Source organism: Nematolebias whitei, chromosome 10 (assembly GCF_014905685.2).
Source record: "Nematolebias whitei isolate Nwh7 chromosome 10, NemWhi1, whole genome shotgun sequence".
NCBI lineage: Eukaryota > Metazoa > Chordata > Actinopteri > Cyprinodontiformes > Rivulidae > Nematolebias > Nematolebias whitei.
Window position 1 is genome coordinate 14,741,547 of NC_056507.1, and position 16,246 is coordinate 14,757,792.

The window sequence follows — 16,246 nt, forward strand, 5'->3', positions numbered from 1 at the left end:
CCGACTTCCTGTTGGGTTTAAGGCATACCTCCAAGAGACTTTTTTTCTTGATTCGGTGGGTTCTACCTATGTACCAAATTTCAGCTCTCTAGGACTTACCAGTTTTCATATCTCACGTTAGGGGGGCGCTGTGGAGCAGTTTGGCCACGCCCACTTTTGGTTCCATTATCATACTACTATTTCTCGCGGGGGACAATTTTGGGTAAAGTTTGGCTAGGTTTCAAATATGCTAACCCCTCCAAATAAGCGCTTAAACTTGGAAAAGAATAAGAAGAAGAATAATAAGAAACGACACAATTACAATAGGCCTTCGCAGCGCTTTGCTGCTCGGGCCTAATAATAATAATAAACGACACAATTACAATAGGCCTTCGCAGCGCTTTGCTGCTCGGGCCTAATAAACAGCACAATTACAATAGGCCTTCGCAGCGCTTTGCTGCTCGGGCCTAATTACAAGGGAATAGAGCAAAAGGCTATCTAAAAGTTCAGTTACATAAGGCTAACTAAAAGCCAAAAATGTAACAAAAACAAAAAGGTGGCCAAAGGCTACCTAAAATCTAAAAGTAACATTAGGCTAACTAAAAGCAAAAAGTTACAAAAATGTAAAAGTTGCAAAAGATTATTGGAAGGCTAAAAGTAACAAAGTTTTAGCTAAAAGTTAAAATGATCAAAAGACTAGCTAAAAATAACAGAAAGATAAAAGTTGTAGAAAGGCTAGCTTAAGTAGCAGAACACTGGCTAAAAAAAAAGCATAAGAAGACAAAATTAGATCACTGATGCAGATTTTAAAGAGAACAATGTTTTTGAAGGAACGAACATATCTCAATGTTTTTCTATGTGAAAAATATTTGTAAATGAAAATAAATATTCTGAAATGTCTAAAAGTTACAAAAACCAAAAGTCCGACTGCCCTTCTCCTGAATAAGCTGAACATTTTAATATCTGAATGGTTAAAACAGCAGAATGTATGCAGATGTAAACAGACTGATAATAATGTATAGAAAAATACAAAAACAACAAATTATTATTCATTCTCTTTTTGAGTTGTTCTATTTTTTTGTCTTTATTGTACTAAATTTACTCCGCTTCAGGCTTCACTTCAACTTACTGAGTTTTATGTTAACAAACACAAGACGTTAAAGTTTCATTTGATCTTGAATTCAAAAACATGAGATTAAAACCCGCTTTAATACTTTATTAACATGTAACGGTGGCAGCTCTGAGAATTTCTGCCCCACGGCTCCTCAGCGAGCTGGAGGATTTCAGCGACATGTCACTGCTCTGAGAGGGGGATTAAACAGTCAAGAAACGGAACGCTCTCTAGATTAGTTCTCCTGCACTGATGGAAAACTTTGTCCAGATTCTCAGCACATCATAAGCTCAGTGGTTTAGTGGGATATTTTAGTGCACAGATGCAATCTTGCTTCTTTGAAATTCATTTTTAAAATACTTCAGCTTCCATTGGAATATTCCTAACAATAGACGTGCGTTATTTGAATGTATTTTGGTTTTGAGTTTATACTTCTGTGTTTACAGAGATTCAAAAGAATGGCGGTGATGATAAAAGCAAAACTGTTGAAAGAAATCCTTCAAATATTTTGCCAGGTAATGATTTTGTATTTAATGTAAACTCAACAATGGAAGAAAACAGCTGTCTGATGTTTCAATTACTCTGTTTTATTGAATGTGTTTCCTGCACAAGGTGAGTTCTACATCTCACGGCACTCCAACTTGTCGGAGGTTCATGTCGTCTTCCATCTTTGTGTGGACGACAATCTTCGTTCGGGGAACATCACGGCCCGCGACCCTGCTATCATGGGTTTAAGGAACATCCTGAAGGTCTGCTGTACGCACGATATCACCACAGTAACCATCCCTCTGCTGCTGGTTCATGACATGTCAGAGGTAAGAATAACACAGCACCATGAAGGCCTCACATCTGTACATGCACTTTAGATGGATTTTAGTACGTTTAGGTTTATCAGTTCAGCAGGAATTTTGTCTGTACCGAGCATCATTCAAGCCCCAGTGACAAACTTAACTTAATCACATTGCTACATCTTTTTAAAAGTTGTATTACTAGTAGAACAAGTGTTATAAGTGCAAAGTAATGGTGCGTTAGGTGTGTTTGAGGCATTGTGAAATGAGATGTTACTGGAAAAGACAAGTCATAAATAGATTTTACAAAACAAAAAGGCACGTTACCCCTCTGACATCAGTTCATTACTGATAAAACACAAATAAAAACTGTTTGGGTTACGACTGCCCTGTGTGTCGAGGTTTATGTTGCAGGTTTAAATCTCTGCTGGGGCCTGCCTGTGTTGGGTTTACGTGTTTTCCTCATGCATGCGTAGTTTTTGTTGTTGTTTTTTTTGCCAAAAGTCTTAAAACATGCATGTTAAGTTAATTTGTGATTCTAAACTGGCTGTAAGAGTAATGGAATGATGTGCCTTTTCAAGCTTCATTGGAGGTTTGACACATCACCTCTTTCTCAAGCTTTTAATCTTGGAGGAAAATAAATACAGAAATCCTCAAACCGTAATATTCACAAAGTAACCAACACCTTTATTCCCAGAGAACTGAAAAGTTTCCTTTTGTTTTGGCTTCTCTGCATGCACACTGCGATTTACAGTCCTGAAAAGATTCAGGAAAATGAGTCCACTGGCATGTCAGATGATCCAGGCATCTATTACAGAGTTTAGTGGTTGTGTTTATGAAAATATAATGACCAACTAGGTTCAAGGTACTTTATCATCATTTGCATCACGTGGTACATGAGGTGGAACGAAATTGTGTACTCAAGGTCCCAGTTACACCCCCAAAAATGGCAAAAACATAATACAAAGTATAAAAAGAAACAGTATACAAAGCTTTAAGATATACATTAAACAATAATAATGTAATGTAATATGGTGTATTAAACAGCAGCCTGAACATGAGTCTGTTGTGAACAGATAGGTATGAATATAGCAGCTTATGGTAAGAAATCAGCAGCATAGATGAAATGACATATTACCAATTAAAGTGGCATTACAGTGATTATCCTGGTTAGGGATTTATGAGTAACAGCTTCAGGGTAGAAGCTGTTCCTCAGTCTAGTGGTTCTACACTTAATGCTCCGCAACCTCCTGCCTGAGGTGAGCGGGACAAAAAGTGTGTGTGTGCTGAGTGAGTGGGGTCCTTCATGATGCTATTATGCAATTATGATGCAACTATTTTACAACTTTGACAAGCGAGAGCTGTATTTCCACCTATCTGTCATAATGGAAATAAAGCACATAGAGTCTACAGGACTGGAACATTCAGCACAGCAACTTACTGGTACAACCCTAAAATATAAGCACTCAAAGGTATCATATCTCTACCAGGGAGAATTTTGGAGAGAAAAAAAGAAAAGTTAAATTTGTCTTTAACCGTTCCAGCAAAAAACAAACAACAATACAAAGAACTAATAAAACTACTATATTTAAAGGAAAACATCTATTCCCACCCCCTCAACACCTCATTGTCAAAGAAAAAATCCAAATATTTGAGTTTGGTGGCTTTCAACTCTTGAAAAAATGTTGTTGTCAGACAACTCTGAAAATAGACAGTTGAGATAATATGTTATAAAGACATATAATAATAATAATAATAATAATAATAATGTGTTATCATCATTGTATGTTCCCGTACAATGGCAAAATTGGCTCTCTACATTTGGCCCATCCACCCCTGGGTGGTGCGGTGGGTGGCTGTTGGGTGCGCCCGGTGGTGCGATTGGGGATGGGATGAGCTGCTCAGAGACACTACGAGATGTGCAATGACTGGGGATCGAGCCTGGGACTTTCGGGTCCCGAGTCGGCTGCCCTGCCTCGGCCCCAGTGTTTGATACATTTTGGAGTTTTTATGTTGCTTGTAAATTGTTTTTGTTTTGTTTTTTATCTGTGCTATATATGATTTAATTAAAATGGGGGCTGTCAATAAATTGGTACTAGGATTCACCAAACAGAGTTGTGCATGATTGTGTTTTAAAGAAAATGCCTTTTGTGACCCAGTGTTTCTGTTGTTTTTAATATTTAATCTTGCATTAATTTTGTTCTGATTTATATCTTTCTTTATCTTTTACTATGCCTTACCCATAAATCTCTTCAATGAAGAGGAAAATAGAAAAAAAGTCAAAAATGTTTGGTTATAAATTCCTAAACATTTCATTTATATCTGCCAATCGTGCATGTTTTTTTGTTAGCGTGTTAATTTTAAGTGATACTTCTGGAGTCATATTCCTTTTTTATTTGCCTTTACTTGTTTATGCATCAACACTTTAAATAATTTTAATCTGTGTTGGTTGTTTGAAGCCTCTGTGTGGAGTGCACTCCTGCCCCACATGCAGTTGGGTTTTTTTTATGCTTGTGTCTGATCAAATGCGAATGTTTATACAACTAAACAATTTTAATTTCTAAAGTTTATTTAAGAGGTAGATTAAATTAAAGTTTCAGTTTTCACATAAAAACATTTCTGTCTTGGCCTTTTAAAGGCATTTAAGCTAATTTAGGAAAGATCTTTGTTTGTACTTTATGAACAATTGTAAGGTTTGTTTGGAGAAACTAGACCACAGTTTAAATATAATGGGCTGTTTCTCTGGTTATTATGTTTAAATAAACCAGAAAATGTGCTTAATGATTTTTATAAAATTTGCGTTAAAATGCTGCAGGGAATAAAATGTAGTGCTATTTTTAGAAAACGACTTTACAGACAAAAAACCCCGTCTTACACAGTTTCACAGCTGCTTGTGTTTCTGGTTGAAATAATCGTCTTTTTTTTTGTTGTTGGTGAAACAGCACAGCTGCTTTTAGATCAGCAGCCAGCTCAGCTCCTCTCATCTACCTGCTTCAGACATTATCACAAACTCCAGAATATCAAATCCGATTAGTCAGGCATCAAAGAGCCATTGCTCAAGCTGGTGCCGTCTGTCTCGAGGGCAGTTCAGTAACTAGTGCAGTCATCGTACACACAAACCTTGTTCACACTTCTGCCTCCAGTTCTTCAGAAGTGAATGACTAAATAACAAATATTCCCGGGAGTGAAGTAATATAAATGTGTTGTTTTGCATGTGTCATTGCAGAAATGTCTCCCCTCTGGGATCACTGTATTCAACTAAGCACTCAAAACTTAAAGAAGAGATGAGCTAATGCACACAGGAAGTGTTTAAAAGGCATTAACATAATTTTTGTAAAATGTGTTTTTTGATTTATTATACATTGTAATTCTGTTTAGGTATGATTATCTTAACAAAAATATTGGTTTGACCCAGTTAAAAATTATATACAGTATAATTAGAATATAAAGTAGACAGTGTAGCTTAGTTCTTGGCTCGGTGTGTGTGTGTGTGTGTGGGGGGGGTCATCTTCCAACTGGAGGTGGTTTTATTACTGGCCCTGATATTCTTATAGCTGTATGAGTGCAAATATAAAAGTGTTGTCTGTAAAGTTTGTGATTATTTATTTATTTAATTATTATTTTTGAGTGAATGAGAAATAATTGTAAAGTGTTTTGGAGAACTTGGTTGTTAACAGTATTTTCTTCATAAAAATAATATTAGCAAACAAATGTACAAATTTGAACTTGTATGCTGTAATTTAGCTGCTTATAGATAATTTTTTTCACAAACATCAGTTCCACAGTCATTTGTTTTCTTAACCCTTACTGTTCTTAGCTTGTTGTCCTCTTACCTCACTGGTTGAACTTTTTCAGTTTTTGTAGGTAACCATGAATCAGACAGTCAGCAATGCTAATGGAGTTCCACAAGGTTCGATCTTCGGTCCTCGTCTGTTCCTACTTGTTTCATTAGACAACACAACTCCTGCTTAGATGATACTCAGTTTTACATATCTATGTCCTTGTCATAACAAGAGTAAATTCAGATTCAGCTTATTGTGCTTTCAGTCATTATGGTCAAGTTCTCTGGAATCACTACAAGGTCTCAGAACTGCCACAACAGGGTCTTAAAGCAAATTGAAAACACTGTATATTTTCTTCCAAGATTTCTAAGCTTAGAATGTTTACTTAGTGAACGCACTTCACTGTCATTATTGTTTCCTTTTTTAGGTGGCAGTTTTATAATTTTGTGTGATCTTACATATGTGCTCTTTCTTTTCCAAGCACATTGAATATATGATTGTCATGTGCTGCAAAAATAAATTTACTTGACTTATGGTTGTATTCTTAATTTATAAACAATTGGAGCACAGGTCAACAGCACAGTTTTAAATCACAAAATTGTTACTTTGTTTAATTATAACTAAAAAAGTTAAATGGTTCATCCTCACAAACTAATTAAAAAGCACCTTTTTAAAAATATGTAGGTTTTATATAGTTATCTAACTTGGATAAATATTTGAAGAAAAAAAAAATGGCAAGATATATCTAAAATACAGTACATTCCTCTGAAACTGTACTTCTTGTACTGATCTGGAACTGTGTATAAAAAATCATCCTGAGTCTCCCAAACCACTTTGAAAGACCTTCAGAAACCCAAAATTATTGATCAAGATCTCTTTAAACATTACAAGAAAGTTTGTCTCAGAAGGAGTGACTCAGCTTTTGCTAGTAAATGTATAAAAAGAGTCATTTTAGTTTGAAAACACACAACTCAGGCATTTACTTCCCTTTTTTTTCCCCACATTGCAGGAGATGACTATACCCTGGTGTCTTAAGAGAGCTGAGCTGGTTTTTAAATGTGTTAAAGGTAAAGTGAGACACTGATTTATATATGGATGTTTACAGCACACACTGTCAAACTGAGGTTGCTTTAGAGCATATACAGTTAACATTTAGCAGTTTATTGATACTGTTTTTTACAATAATTGAATAACTTATACAGAATTTTGTCCCATATGGCCTATAACTGCTGCTTATCTAGGTGTAGGTTTAAACCTAAATGGCAGTTTGAGAGAAAATAGGTGCATAAAACAACATAATTATACACTTTTCTTTTTTAGAAATGTATTTAACAATCGAAAAATGTAATACTGTATCTAATAGCTACAAATAATTGTTTTTAATTTATAGGTTTTATGATGGAAATGGCCTCATGGGATGGGGGGATTTCACGCACAGTCCAGTTCCTGGTGCCAAAGGTGAGTAAAGGGTGTACTGTGATCAAAATGACCGTGAGCTGTCCAGATACATGCAAATAACTGACAAACAAAACAGCCATAATCATATGCCACAATAAAATCATGCTTCAGACATGAGGTTTCTCAGGCTCTGCAGGTCTCCACAAGCCTGGATGTGTTCAACAAGGAGCCAGTAGTTATTTTTAGGTCAGCCATCCGATCAAAGAAATAACATTTTGAGAACTTTAACAGTTGCCAGCCATAAATGAGGTCAGAGTGACCTTCTTTACAAAACTAACCTGTGACCCACTTTACAGAGCAGTGAAAGCAGAAATTCCTTCACATGTACAAACAACTTATGGCTAAAGATGCAGAATTGTTCTTTGATTGATTGCCTTCCACTAATGCTTTATGTGAATTCAAAAGAACCTGAAGGCTCGCATCACAAAAGGCACACCTGGCATGGCGGTACATAACTCTGAACGCAGGAGGGGTGCGAGCTGAATGTTTGGAAAGCTCACTTTAACTCTATAGATTATAGAGCTTTAGGTTCTAAGGTGCTTGCTCTGTTATGATAAAAGAGAGCACACATGAATGTGTGATAAGCCGAGGGATTAAAGTGCAACTTGCCGACACTGAGGAGAAACCGCATTCACTTTCTCGGATGTCAAAAACTAATTGCTACGTCTTTCGTAATGCAAAGAAGTTGGTACATTCAAAAAGAAAAATAACTTGTGCTGAATTAAAAAAGTAAAAGATGAAAATGCATGTGCTGGGTGACTCACGACTGTTATTTTAGTCTAGGCTTAGCTGGATGCTGTGTATACCTACAGCTCCTGTGATTTCTCAGGTAGGCAGGAGGGCCTATAGTATGAGCTCATGTTGACAGGATGAGACGAGACGAGCAGCATCAAAGAACCCCGACTGCATCGGCTTCCTGTCAGCTACATGCTCAGACGTAATTCAGAATGGCAACTACTGAATTGGCATTGTTGTCTACAGCTCAAAAGATATACTAAATCTAAATATAGGCTGTCTGTCTGCGCGCGGCTGTTTTTTATTTTTATTTTGCTTTAAGATAACTTCACATTCGTATTTGACGAGCATCAATGCTTAGAGTGACATGGTATGTACCCTCTTAAAGTCCCAGCTGCTTGGAGCTCACATCGTTTATGTATTTTGACTTCTGCGCCCTGAGGAAAAGCGACCTTTGAGCTAAAGGACACAAGACGCATTGTGAAATGTTTTGTGTAGCACAAACTGTCCAGCTGTGTGGTTTTCACGTGTAAAGAAGCCTTTAACTTGCTCCCATTTTGTGCCACATTGAGCGGTGTAAAAATACATTCAGGCTGCACAAATCTTTTCCTTTTTTTTGGTACTAATCCTGGCTGTCTCTCTGTCTCTTTGTAGAGCATCTCGGAGGAAATGTTCTACCAGCTGAGCAACATGCTGCCTCAAATCTTTCGCGTCTCCTCGACACTAACGCTCACTTCAAAGCACTGACGGGTCGAGACGAGCGGCACTACGTATCATCAAATCTTTTGGACAAACAGGATTTAAAGAGAAATTTTGAAATGGCATGAAATGATGACATTCTAGCACTTACAGATGAGAACTATTTTTTTGTACCTCCAATGAGCCTTGTTATTATTGTACCCTCCAACGTTCTGCAGAAATTTGCCATGCTGAAAGAGGACTGGAGTTTGACTCGCTAAAGCAGCTGCTGCAATTATCATTTCAAGACTCTTGGGTACAGTTCTGATGATAGAGTTTTATTACATCAGCCCTGAATATTATATATATAAAAGATCTTGTAAACAAACGGGTCATTTTTCAAACATGAAAACATTATTGTCAACACTGTGTCAATTTTTGGTTCATATAACACAAGGGCTGCAAACTTTCATGGACAACAGCTCATTTTCTCATTGTGGGACACTATCTAATGTCAACCAAGACATTTTAACTAATGGGTATATACAGACTCATGTATGAAAAATTTAAAAGTTAAAAACATTCATCTATTTTGCATATTGGGGTGAGAGGAATTTGTCATTTTGTTGTCAAAACACTGGCTTGGAAAAAACTTGACATGGGACAGTTTCTCAGAAATTGATACAAAACGGAGCAGCATTTTAAGAAAAAAATAATAATCTTGGCAGCAGCTATTTATTCTCACAAGATGTGTTGTAAAGCCAATTAAACATATATTTTCAGATGAGAGGAAAGATCCTCTCTTACAGCTAATAGTTTAACATAAACATACAGGGAATCGCATTGTTGCACAATTAGTATGGTATATCTGCAGGTGATTTGAAGTAAAAAAAATAAATTCAAAATCTAAGTATTTGAATCTGGAAAAGTCTGGAAATTCAAAAATAAGAGTACGAACCCTAGCTTGGCCCTTTTTGCACACAAAAAAGCATCCATAAAATAAATTGGTAATTTTTCATACTGCAGTGTGGAGTTGTAACAAAGGTTACATATATGTTGATCACTCCCCTTTATCTGCATAACAGTAGATGGCACTGTTCCTAAAAATAAAGATTGAAAAAATTTACTAAAAAAATATGTCTGCATTAGGGGTGCACCGATTGCAGTTTTCTGGCCGATCAACGATTTCTAAAAAGTCTGACCTGCTGATTCCGATATTGGCCAATACCGATTTTGTTTTATAAGCGACACTGTCAGGTGTTATAAGGTCACAATGCACCTTCAATTTTCCAATATTATTTTGTTAAAAAACATACCCTTGAACAATATCCTAGAAACAATAAAAACTTGTTTTAACTGGCCATGAAGTAGTGCTCTGAAATATAAATGAAGTTAAGACAATTGTTAAAACAAAAAAAAAATCAGTTTCTCATGCAAGTATCGGCCGATTTCCCAAAATTAAGGAAATCGGGGCCGATAAATCGGTCGTCTGATTTATTGGTGCACCCCTAGTCTGCACCACATCTGTTAAAATAAATACATTAAACGTGCACTCACCCTCTGAGATCCTTCTAAATCTGCATTCATTGCACCTGAAGTACAGCCCCATTTTTTGTTTGTCCATTTGTGAATTGTTGTTAAATGTGTTGAACACGTGAACCTATAAATATTTGTTTTAATAAAAAAATACATTAACCACACCTATTTGATTGACTATGTTCTGAAAGAAAGAGCATTAGCTCATCAGAGCTTTCAATATTAAATGTTTGTTCCTACTTTACCACTAGTGATGCACTTCCACTGGCATTTTGTGGAGGAATTGAATGCTGATGACTTATCCACTGGGATGCAATTTCTCTGAAGTTGTGATCCATGCAATTCATTGGAATTAAACTCTAACAGCCAGTCAATTCAGAATGTCAGAAAGCTCACCACAGCTATGTTTATTGGTGGTGTGAGGCTAATTACAAGAGATGACAGTGAAGCAATCAAAAGTAATGGAAATAAACAAGATAACCAGCTGTCCTGAGAGTTGTGGGACTTTTTTTATTATCTTCATGTTGAAATTTGCATCCGCTTATGTCACGCTGCCGTGCTTAGTGTCTACACACTTGTAATGGTAAAAGTCAAATTTATCTACAGTATATAGCACATTTAATACTAGAGGTGATTTACCAAATATAGATCCAATTAACAGGAAGCAAAAGGCTCCACACACGCCCAACGATAAAAATATTTCACTTATTCAAAAGATCTTTATCAAAACCAATACTTAACAGTTTAAAGTCAATTAATTATAAACAATAGGAAGTCTTTATTTTTAAATATTGTCAAATCAGGCACAAGTCTGAGCTCTTAAGGCAGTTTGGTTCACAAGGTGAGGGGCATAAAAAAATGAAAGGTAGTTTCACCATGTTTGGTTTTATTTTGTAGAACAGCTAATAGTTTGATGCTAGTAGATCTGAGAGGTCTGTGCTGTTCATAGTGTGATGGTTCATTAAGTACTGTGGCATTAAGCCAGTCAGTGATTTATGAACAAAAAGGAATTGATTTGTAATGTTTTCTGTAGGAAACTGGTAGCCAATGAAGTGAGTGCAGAACCTGGGTTATATGCTGAGATTTTTTTGGGACTTTGTTACGACTAGCAGCTGCATTCTGAATCAGCTGGAGATGAAGTGTATTTTTGGCAGACCTTGGAATGCGCCTTTACAGTAATCTAGTTGACTGGAAGTAAAAGCATAAACAAAGGGTTCCAAAATCGGGGTTTGAAATAATTTCTCAGATTCTTACAATGTTTTAAAGGTGGCAGAAAGATGATTTTCATATTAGTTTGTTGTGGCTATTGCAGTGGTGTAGTCTATGTGATAGTCATATGGAGTATATCCACTAGAAAAGCGTAAGAATTTCAGTATACCCAATTAAAAGTGCCTAATGACACGCAACATATCATTAGGCATGTGTCATCATTGATACGTCAAATGGTTAAACACTTGCGTAACAATTTATCGGTATACAGCGCTTTGCTTTGATACTGTTTTATAAATTCTATAACATGTTTTTAATACAAAACCAACTGTTGCAAAAAGCTTGTTGTTCATTTATTCAAATATAAGCATCATAGAAATTTGGAAATTTTTAATATGCTTAGAATTATTATTTTTTTTGACGATTACATTGTACTAACCGGTGTACTTTGGTTTCCAAGCACAGTATACCCACTACAAAAATGTAGACTGGGCTATTGTAATTTAAATCTGCATCCAAGGTGACTCTTTTTTAATTGACTTTTGTACTTTAAGGGCAGACTAATGAGATGAGCAATTATTTTGAGTTTCTCTGTATTTCCTCTAGAAATACTAACCTCTGTTTTGTTTTTATTTTGTTTTCCAACATCCACTTACCGGCACTTATTTGTTTGATGCATTGTTCCAATGTGTTTATGGTGCAACTGTTATTTTATGACATGGTTATGTATATGTGGGTGTCATCTACTTAAATGCGATAAGTGATCATACAGGAGTGAAAAACTTTGATTAATGGAAATTTATACAGACAGAATAAAATGTCCAAGAACTGACCCTTGAGGTACTCCACAATATATTGGAAAGTGTTCTGAGGTGCAGTTGCCAACTGATACAATATAATTTCTTCTTGACAATAGAACTTAAAACAATTTAAAACTGTAGGAAGTTAGGTCCAATAACACAAGGACAGAGGGTTTGTCAGAATCTAAGTTTAGATTGATGTCATTCAGAACATTTATAAGGGCCGTCTCAGTGCTGTGATCAGACCTAAACCCAAACAGCTGTTGACTAATAATTCAGTTGAGGGCAAAAACCTTATTGAAAAAAATCTCCTGGCAGAGGATTGAGGGAAGATGTGGAAGAATTGAGATGTGAGCAGTTCAAATGTGTTTATCAAATTGGTCCTGGTTGATTGCTGAGGTACCTTATTTAACTGAGGTGTTGGGGAAATGATTAAATAAATAAGTTTCTCTGTGAATTACGGAAATTATATTAGATAGAAATAATCTGCTTGCTTAAATTTTTCTTTTTTACTATTTTAGAAACTTTTTAGTTTAGTTTATACGGAATTTGGAGTTTTGTTTTTTGCCAATCACACTCAACTACTTAACACTTTTTTTTTGGTGTAGTGTGACCTGCGGTGCACTCCCCCATGCTGCCATTTGACTTTCAGAAATTGTTTTAACTCGTAACTAGAATAATAGCAAAAGAAACTGTAATTTTTGAATTAAATTTATTTAGTAGTTGACACGGAAAAAGACTGAGAAGGTAACATAGAAATGGGCCAAGAAAACAATACATGACTAAATTTATTGATATATTGTTTATTTATTTATTTATTTATATGAATATCTAAAACCTAGAATGAGTATAAATTATGGCAGTCATATAAAACAAAAACCACAACAATAATCTCCTATGGCAAAATCAAAAACTGACATCAGGAAATATTGAGATTTTTAGACATGACCAGGTCAACTTTATGACCTTTGTTGTTAGTGGACACTTTTACAAGCTGAGAGTCTGAAAGTATTAAAAACAGACATGAGTTCACAGGTTTTCTTATCGCTTGAGTTGTCAATAGGAAGATTAACTGTACTGTATTGTAAGAAAGTATTTCTCAGGGTTTGACATTCTTAAGATCTGTCTCAGTGGCCTTGAATGACAATTCAGCAGAAGAATTCATTGTTTGTTTATTCATTGTTTGGATTTGAAAAGTGTTTTTTTTTTTTTTCAGAACACTGTGTACAGAACAGAACAACTTAACAATGCGTTGCTATAATTAATATTGTCTGAAAGGAAACATTGTGTTTGCTCAGATCAAAAAGCTAAATCAATGATTTTATGATGTTTAAAACCAAAACACTGTTCTGCCCTTACCTTCTGTTTTTGATTTCTTTGTTCTTAAGGCGGAAGAGAAGTTTGTTCAGGTTCTCATGCTACAGATTAAATCAACCACATGCTTTTCTTATGACATTTACAATGACTACAAATGTAGCGTGTAAAGATCATTGCACTCCCACACAGGTATCTAGATATGTCTGATCATTCTAGTTTTTTATATAACTACAAGAACTGTAAAATACGAAAACTTTGATTTTCAAAGGGTTTTAGCTTTCAGTGGGTGGAATTAATTACCTGCGTTAATTTACCAGGATTACCCAAAAAGGAAGAAGCGGGTAAAAGATAATGGCTGGATGGATGGAACTTACCAGGATTTAAAATTACAATTGCCTAGTCACTTATCAAACTAATAAATTAAAATTAGAACTGTACAGACACCTTGTCGTATGTAAAAAAAAACATGTTACAGTTAAGAACTTGTTTGCAACTTACATTCTAACAAGCTAATGCAATCATTTATTAAGAAAGTTTTAGATGTGGTATAAGATGATAAACAATAAAATAAGCTGTACATATTACAAATGTGGTAATTTGAAAATGGTACAGTCCAAGTCAAAAACCATATGTTTATGCCCAATTTGGATTAAATTATATATTATTAATTATTATTATTATTATTTTGTTTTTTCTTCTTTCGGCTGCTCCCATCTTCAGGGTTGCCACAGCAAACTAACTTACACAAACACATTGCAATTATTTTTACACCATGTCCTTCCTGACACAACCACAGACCACCACAGCCCTCTGTGTGGAGCAGAGCTGCCATCTGGGCACCTGCGGGAGCAGATGGTGGGAGTTGAGGGCCTTGCTCAGGGACACGGAGTGGGGTAATCGAGGGTGGAGGCAGGTGTACATACCTGGAGTTGAACCTACGACCTTCCAAACACAGGCCCACCTTCTCTTACCACCACTCCCCATATTTAATATTATTTATTAAATAATAAATTAAATACTGGAAAGAGTTTAGGCGTATTACAGAAAATCCTTCTTTATGAATTAGCACTTTAATAAAATCTGTTTTCACAGTCTTTCAAAATGTGTTATATTGCTCTTTTTATTTAGGCTATTTGTATTTGTGTTGTTTTTGCTACCACTTCCGGAACAGGACACATTTTTATGCTTAAAAAATAAAAGTTTGGGCACCACATTTGAGACGTTTGCAAATGCATCGCAACCCACTAAGCTTTGCATATGGTGTTAGTATTGCGTGACTAAAGCTAAAAATATGAATTATATATGCGCCAAAGCTTTGTTACATGTGGTGGGAGAGATACTTCCTTTTTGCATCGTTTACTTTGAAAAGCTTATACCGGAAGTTGCTTCAGCCATTGATAGTGACTTGATGGCTGTTGTCACAGCTGGGGTAGTTGGCTCTCTGGAAGTTGAGCAACAGCGGTACCTCGGCACTGAGCAAGACGCTGCATGGATTTATCAGAGCTCCGCTTAAGGTACATGTTACTCCATAAGCGAATTTTCAATAAGGTTTATATATTTAGCCCTTCTTTTCACTACATCTTTATTTTATCCAAGCGTAGCGCGGTAGTTTGTAACTTAACGGTCGCTTAAAACTTATTCATTGTATGTGGCTCCCCTGCGTCGGTTGCGTTGAAACATCAGCAGCGGATTTTAAAATCGGCCCAAACTCCGTCGTGTTTCACCGTTTGTTTCGTTTTTATGCGAAGCTGCGGTTTGCTCGAGCCGACCCCTGGAAGTGTGGCACTGGGGGTGGACGAAGGTGAGTGGTTAGCCGGGCTCCAGCAGCAGCGTGGTCCTTTCTGGAAGTTTTTCCACTCGGCGGCCCAGACTGCAGTTCTGCCACCAGACTCTGAAAGCTGATGCGCTGCCAAGTGCCATAGTGGCAGGACATTTACACAATTACCGACCGGTGTACTCCTCTCTGCCCGCACCAAACCGCCTTGTTGCGGGCTGGGATCATTTGGAGCTAGCCCGCTGTTTAACACATGAGGGCATGGGGTGGGGGTGCAGCATGTGCCCCCCTCTTCTTGGAAAGTTACAGACTCGTAGCTGGAACTCTTGAAACCCAAACATGACCTCTTATTGTATCTATGTTCATGGTTTCAGATCTCACACTGGTTTCATTGTGAACAAAAAGATAAACAGCTTTTCTCCTATTTAAGATTTTTGTTAACGCACACAATTGGGGCATTATTTAACATTTATTATCAGTGTAATTACACATTTCTACATTTCATTGTATTCAGTTGAAAAAAAAAAATTAACTTTTGTGCAAAAGTAACAGCTGTAGTTGCTGAAGATTAAAGCACCTATTTTTAATTTGCCAGTTGCCGAGAGTTACACAAATGAATCCCCAGCAGATTAGTTTGTACTAAATTTATGATGCATAGTAGCCGATGTAGTTTTCAAATGCAGATGAGGATTATACATTTACAGATGGAAAATATGTCACAGAAAAATTCTGCTTTTGAGGTTCTTTTGCCCATTTTTCAGAAACACCCCTCTATATTTTAATTGAAATGATCTCGAGGATGCAGTGTCTAAAATGTAAACTTTTTTTAGTTAGAACGTTATTATTATTGTTTTATAAATCTGGTTCCTTTTGCACTACATCGTAGCGTATAAGGCTCAAAAAAATCAAACTGGGAGGGGAAGTACTGAAAGGTTAAACAGCTCTAACCCAGACAGCGGTTCTTTTATTGTCACCATGACACTGACTCTCACTGCACAAAGACCTTTTTCCTCTTCATAGACTACTTAAGTGACTCTTTCCCCAAAAATAGATTCTACTCTTTGGTCCAGTTTTTCCTG

The 16,246-nt window shown here is 36.3% G+C and overlaps 1 protein-coding gene across 2 annotated transcripts in view; it reads left to right on the top strand.

Annotated features, from left to right (window-relative positions):
• Window positions 1-8,953, top strand: part of c10h12orf4 (chromosome 10 C12orf4 homolog) — a 329,451-nt gene extending 320,498 nt beyond the window's left edge. For both annotated transcript variants that reach the window (XM_037683389.1, XM_037683390.1), the window contains 5 exons: window positions 1,539-1,605; window positions 1,703-1,905; window positions 6,670-6,727; window positions 7,051-7,118; window positions 8,508-8,953. In XM_037683389.1, the coding sequence (XP_037539317.1) occupies window positions 1,539-1,605; window positions 1,703-1,905; window positions 6,670-6,727; window positions 7,051-7,118; window positions 8,508-8,600 (489 nt within the window). In that variant the 3' untranslated portion in view covers window positions 8,601-8,953. The remainder of the gene's footprint in view (window positions 1-1,538; window positions 1,606-1,702; window positions 1,906-6,669; window positions 6,728-7,050; window positions 7,119-8,507) is intronic.
• The last annotated feature ends 7,293 nt before the right edge of the window (window positions 8,954-16,246 follow it).